Source organism: Aphanomyces invadans (genome assembly GCF_000520115.1).
Source record: "Aphanomyces invadans strain NJM9701 unplaced genomic scaffold supercont1.5, whole genome shotgun sequence".
Classification (NCBI taxonomy): Eukaryota; Oomycota; class Saprolegniomycetes; order Saprolegniales; family Verrucalvaceae; genus Aphanomyces; species Aphanomyces invadans.
In genome coordinates this window covers 917371-922893 of record NW_008580150.1, presented here as the reverse complement: position 1 = coordinate 922893, position 5523 = coordinate 917371, and the positions used below count along the sequence as shown (strand labels likewise).

The 5523-nt window shown below is 50.3% G+C and overlaps 2 protein-coding genes across 2 annotated transcripts; both read left to right on the top strand.

Moving 5' to 3' along the window:
* Positions 1-133: 133 nt before the first annotated feature.
* Positions 134-1800, top strand: H310_03331 (hypothetical protein; the record flags this gene model as incomplete). Its single annotated transcript, XM_008867142.1, has 2 exons — positions 134-460; positions 1222-1800. 2 exons carry the CDS (start codon positions 134-136, stop codon positions 1798-1800), a joined length of 906 nt encoding a protein of 301 aa, XP_008865364.1.
* A 2891-nt stretch (positions 1801-4691) lies between these two features.
* Positions 4692-4997, top strand: H310_03330 (hypothetical protein; the record flags this gene model as incomplete). The annotated part of the gene is made up of 1 exon (XM_008867141.1): positions 4692-4997. The coding sequence occupies one exon, from the start codon at positions 4692-4694 to the stop codon at positions 4995-4997; it is 306 nt and encodes a 101-aa protein (XP_008865363.1).
* Between the last annotated feature and the right edge of the window lie 526 nt (positions 4998-5523).

Below are 5523 nucleotides of genomic sequence, written 5' to 3'. Positions count from 1 at the left end.
CCTGTCATATCCACATGGATGGGGCAAAGTACCACTAGCGGAATACGGTGTACAGTACGTACCGACAAAGCAGAAGCAAAAAGCGGACATCCAGGAGTGGCTACGCGGCAAGGGCATCGCGTATGAAGCTCACATGGTGAAGGCCGAGCTGTTGGAGTTGGTCGCGCGCAACCGGGGTAAGCCGGTCTATTCGTCGCAGTTGATCACTACAAAGTACGGTCACATTCTGTATTTCACGCCGCCTTACCATCATGAGCTCCAGCCGATCGAGCTCGTTTGGGGGATGGTGAAGAACCGCGCGGCACTGCGTCCATCGAAGAACGCCGCGGAGCTCGAGGAATGTCTATGGACGTTGTTTGGAGAGGTGAACAGTCATGACTGGGTGTCGTTCTACCGCAAGGCGCAGAACTACGAGGATAGATACGAGGCACTTGATGAAGACGTTTCCTTGTCTCGAGCTGTAAGGAAGAGGATAGCTTCGGTGGGTCTTCCATTGGCAGTGATTAAAACGTTGTTTAACCTGATGCGCTTTTATATAAAACCTTCCATATTGCCTATACTTGACCTAAGCCTGGTTAGTTTTGTCCAATCAATTGTCCTAAAAATAACCCTATACTCCAACTGGAGACGTTTTTCACCTGCCGTTTTTGAACGGTGTATTAATATTCCTTACCATTCTGAAAGCGACTTGTTGGCGATTTAGTCGCATCAGAAATTGTTTGACGTTTCTTTATATCATCGTTTCGTCGAAATCGGGAATCTCCTTGAAGAGTTATGAGGTCTGAAATGGTGACCTATCCCAACCGGCCTTGACAATAATACTACAATGCTATTGAAAACAACAAATATCTCGAGGTTGTAATATATTTTCAAGTGACAAGATTACAATACAGCCGGGTCAGTGGCAGCGAATTTTCAAATGAGCGAGTGATGATTTCAGATGGCAAGTCCTCCCAGGCTTAACATAACCATAGCCATGCGTTTTCGGCTGCAGGCACAATCGAATTTGTTGTGGCCCTGGTGTAGGTTTGGTACGACGTTAATTTGAACGACGCCGTTTTGCACGACTCGAACCAGCCAATGATACTAGAGGAGCCAGTCAATATAGATACTTGATGCGGTGACATCAACCGCTGCTCTATGTATTTGCATATGGAGACGCCCAAGGCTCCGCGATACACGGGATACTCGCTGGAGGCGCGGCGCATATTTGCAAAGTAGTATTACGAGTACTGCAATGAATGTGCTCAAGTTGCCGTGTCGCTTGGTACAAAGATTGGCATCCGACCGATTGGAACGTGTATCGAAGCGAAGGCGAAGAGCTTTGCCGCTATGATGCACTTTGGAAAGGATGTGGCGTTGATTACGAACGCTGATTGGGCTCAGTATTTTCAGTACGCTCTGAACTACCATGGCCCTGATTTTGGCGACTTGGAGGCCAAGATCCGCACGACGGTTGTCATGGATGACAAGGAATTGGACCCAGACAAGTGTTTTGACAAGTGGATGCACTCGTATTGGGCACTGCTGGACAAGAACAACATGATGTCTTTCCACGTCAAGCATCCTAAGAACGCCGTGAAAGCGTTAATTGAAGGAATTCGGCCGCCAGCATTGAAGGCCGTGGTCAAAAACCACTTGGAGTTGGATCACAAGCATCTCCGCAACCCTGTGTTGCAGTTTATGGAGTTTGTCAAGATCCCCAACGAGCTTCGATTTGAGCGAGCTCTCTGTCTAAGACAACGATATATCGGCCATTTGTCGCGCTCTGAAGGCAAGGAAGGCTCAGCTCGATACTGAAGGTGATAAGGATGCCAACAGTGATGACGATGACTGCGTGGGGCAGTCGGTCAGTGGTGTATTGAGAGCCAAGGTGGTCGAAGTAATCGCCAATGGCTTGTCTATAAAAAGTGTGGCGCACGTTTGGCTACGATTTTGGACAGGTATGAAGATGTTTTCCGCTTGGAGTTCAAGCTGGATCCTCCAATTGCGGTGGAGTGGAACCGCTGAAAGTGCGGTTAAAGGTAGACTCAGTGCCGACAACCTGCAAGGCAAGACGTTATTCGCCTTTGCAGACTGAATTTCTGCGCGCTCATCTTGGTGCAATAGTCGATGCTGGTCTAGCTCGACGCACAAATCGCTCGCGATGGTGTTCACCGCCTCGGATTGTTGCCAAAAAGGATGGCTCTATGCGTATGACTGTGGACACACGCGGCCCCAACTCGCAAACCGAACCGATGCACTGGCCTATGCCAGTTCTCGAAGTTGTGATGGTTCGTTTGGCCGGGACGAAGTGTTTCTTTGCCCTGGATTGGTTCAATGGCTATTGGCAGCTCGCTTTGGAGGCCGCCAGTGGAGAGGCATACACAATCATGGGGGTTGACGAAATGGTGGAGCCCAATCGTGTTTTGATGGGACAGTCTGACGCCGTGGCGTACTGCCAGTCGGTTGCACAGACGATCTATGGAGATCGTTATGGCAAAGGGATCGAGGCGTGGCTCAATGATGTGTTGGGTAGTGCAGCAGCGGAGCCCGAGCTCCTAGACCTCTTGGAGTGGCTCCTGCAGCGTGCGCAGACGTTTGGCCTAAAATTCAACCCATTGAAGTGCGAGTTTTACGCGCAAAATGTGGTGTGGTGCGGCAAGAGAATCTCTGCCGTTAGTATCTCATATGACCCGCTCCGTTTAGCGGGGTTGATTGAGCTACAGCCTCCCAAGACAGCGCAGGAACTTCAACAGTTCGTCTGTGCGTTGAATTGGATGCGGCAGTCTATTCCGAACTTTACAGCTTTGGTGGGCCCTTTGGTCAAGCTGTTAGACGACGTCGGCAAACTGGCAGGCACTCGGAAGAAGACGAAGTTGGTGCTACGAGTTTGGTAGCGTATGGATGGGGTGAGGCCCATACTCACGCCTTTGATGCGTGCAAAAACGCGCTCAAGTGTATGGTGACGCTAGAGCACCCGGAATGCGGCGAAGCAGTTCTGTTTGTACACAGATACTAGTCAGGAACATTGGGGGGGCAGTATTGACACAAGTCCCCAAGGATCAAGTGAATCTCCTGGTGGGTGTACAAGATCATCAACCGTTAGCGTTCCTCAGTGGAACCTTCAAGGGTGCCAGTGCACGGTGGTCGACCGTGGAGAAGAAGGCGTACGCAATTGTGCAAGCATGCAAGCGTCTCGATTATCTTCTCCACCGACCAGGTGGATTCGTGATCTACACAGACCACAGAAACCTGAGTTTCATTTTCGGTACCGATCCGCAAGGATCACAGCCTCGATATTTGGCCGACAAGCTGGCTAGATGGGCCATGACGTTGTCCCGTTTCAACTACAAGATTCACCATGTCAACGGCGATGACAAAGTCTCGGGTGACTTGTTGTCACGTTGGGGCAATAGGCAGAGCACAGCTGATGCGGCTGTTTGGTGTGAAGACGAGGCCCAGAACGGATCTCGTGTGAAGGGGTTGGTAAAGCTTCCATTGCCTGTTGCATCCCCGTTGGCGGATACGTTCGAGTGGCCGACGCTAGAAGCCATAAAGATGGTGAAACAAGAATGGCCGCGTGAGCTGGCCAAGATGAAAGAGAAGTTGGTCTTTGAAGACGGCGTTGGCCGTGTCGACGGCAAGATCTGGATTCCGACTGGAGCCTAGATCTGCAGCTCTCACTGTTGGTGATCTCACACGCGGGCACGATGGATCATAGGGGTGGCCGTGCGACAGCAAAGAGCCCTGAGTGACGTTTTTGTGTGGCGTGGGCTCGAACAAGACTGCAAGACGTTTGTAGCAAACTGTCTGCAGTGTCTCAGTGTCGGCGGCGTAGTAGTGCCGAGACCTGTCGGCGAGACTTTGCATGCGGCGGAGCCCAACCAGCTCATTCACTTCGATTTTATGGCCTTACAAGGCGGCTAGGTTCACGTCATTGTGGACGATGCATCAAGATTCTGTCAGTTGACGTGACACGATGGTTGCAAGGCCTTTGATACGGTCGATGCCGTGCAAATGTGGTTTGCAACTTTCGGCATCGTGCCGACATGGATGTCAGACCAAGGACCTCATTACAAAAATGAGATGTTGCGTGAACTCCATCGCTTGTATGGCGCACAATTTCTCACCTGCATACTGTCCCTGGGTCAACAGAACAGTCGAAGTCATGATGCGAAGCATCCGAAAGACGATGAAGACTATGTTGACAGAGTTACAGCTCAGACCGGAAGATGCAAGGAACTTGCTTCCACTTGTACAGCATGCACTGAACCAAACTCCTTCTGAAAGGAACGGTGGGCTGGACCCAGTCACTGCGATGACACAATTGCCTTCGAGAAACGCTGTTTGAATGCGTTCAAGCGTGATGGAACTGTGCAGGAAGTGAGCGAGGAGACGCTCAAGTTGTGGCGTTCTACAATTTGGAAACAGCTCGCGGTGACTCGCGATCAATTACATCGTCAGATGGCGACGACTAGTCGCAACAAACGTGACAATGAGCGGCAGCGTCGGAACAAGAAATCGGTGGTGCGTCGTATGCATTTTGACGTTGGAGATTACGTGCTGATTGGCAAAATCTCTTGGGGACACGGGTCCAAGTTGGCGATTTCGTGGCTCGGTCCAAAGCGGATCATACGCACGCATTCAGATTGGGTTTTCGATGTTGAAGACTTGCGGATGGCAAGATCTCGCAGCATCATGCTAGTCGGATGAAGCATTACGCAGCCAAGGACGCCACAATCAAGCAAGACCTGCTTGACCACATTGCGTACGTGAATGGTGGTCTTGAGGTCGAGGCACTGGTCGACTACGAGTTCGATCGGAATTTGAAGCAGTGGATGCTTCTGGTAAAATGGCGAGGTCTCGACGAGGTCGAAAAGACTTGTGAGTCTGTGACGTCTTTGTTGAAAGACGTGCCTTATGCTGTGCGCAGCTACGTTGCTAAGTGTGTTGCGGGGTCGAAAAACATGCAGCGGATGGACGATGTGCATGGCTTGGTTGCCAGCCGAGGGTAGCGTTGGGCTTGGAGGGTGTTGATGCGGTGACATCGACCGCTGCCCTCTGTATTTGCATATGGAGTCGGAATGATGGTCCGACCTGCATACCTGCATATGCGTATCTTGGGCGGTTGCATATCCTAGAAGATCGCAGTATCTTCAAGGATCGCGGATCTCTCAGGATCGCGTTGATAAGGAAGATAATGATCTGTTTGTGTTTTACTCAGTGGTTGCTACCGCTTTCGTATCGCATTGTGTCGGCGCATTACAAATCATTGTTACTAGTAAATTGCATGATAGCGAATATTTGGTGCGACGAAGATGAAGTGAGCAGTACATTGATGTGATAGTACATCCAACTATTCACTGCGCATGATATCATGTACTAGGTCGTAGTAGCATTTGTCACCCATTGGTTAACTACACAATTTCTTCTTCCAGATTGAACGTCAACAATATTAATATGACGGATTTGTGGTGAGGTACCACTAAGGGACATGTATTCGTCGCTCACTGTACTGGTGAGCTCATACGAAATAAAGAA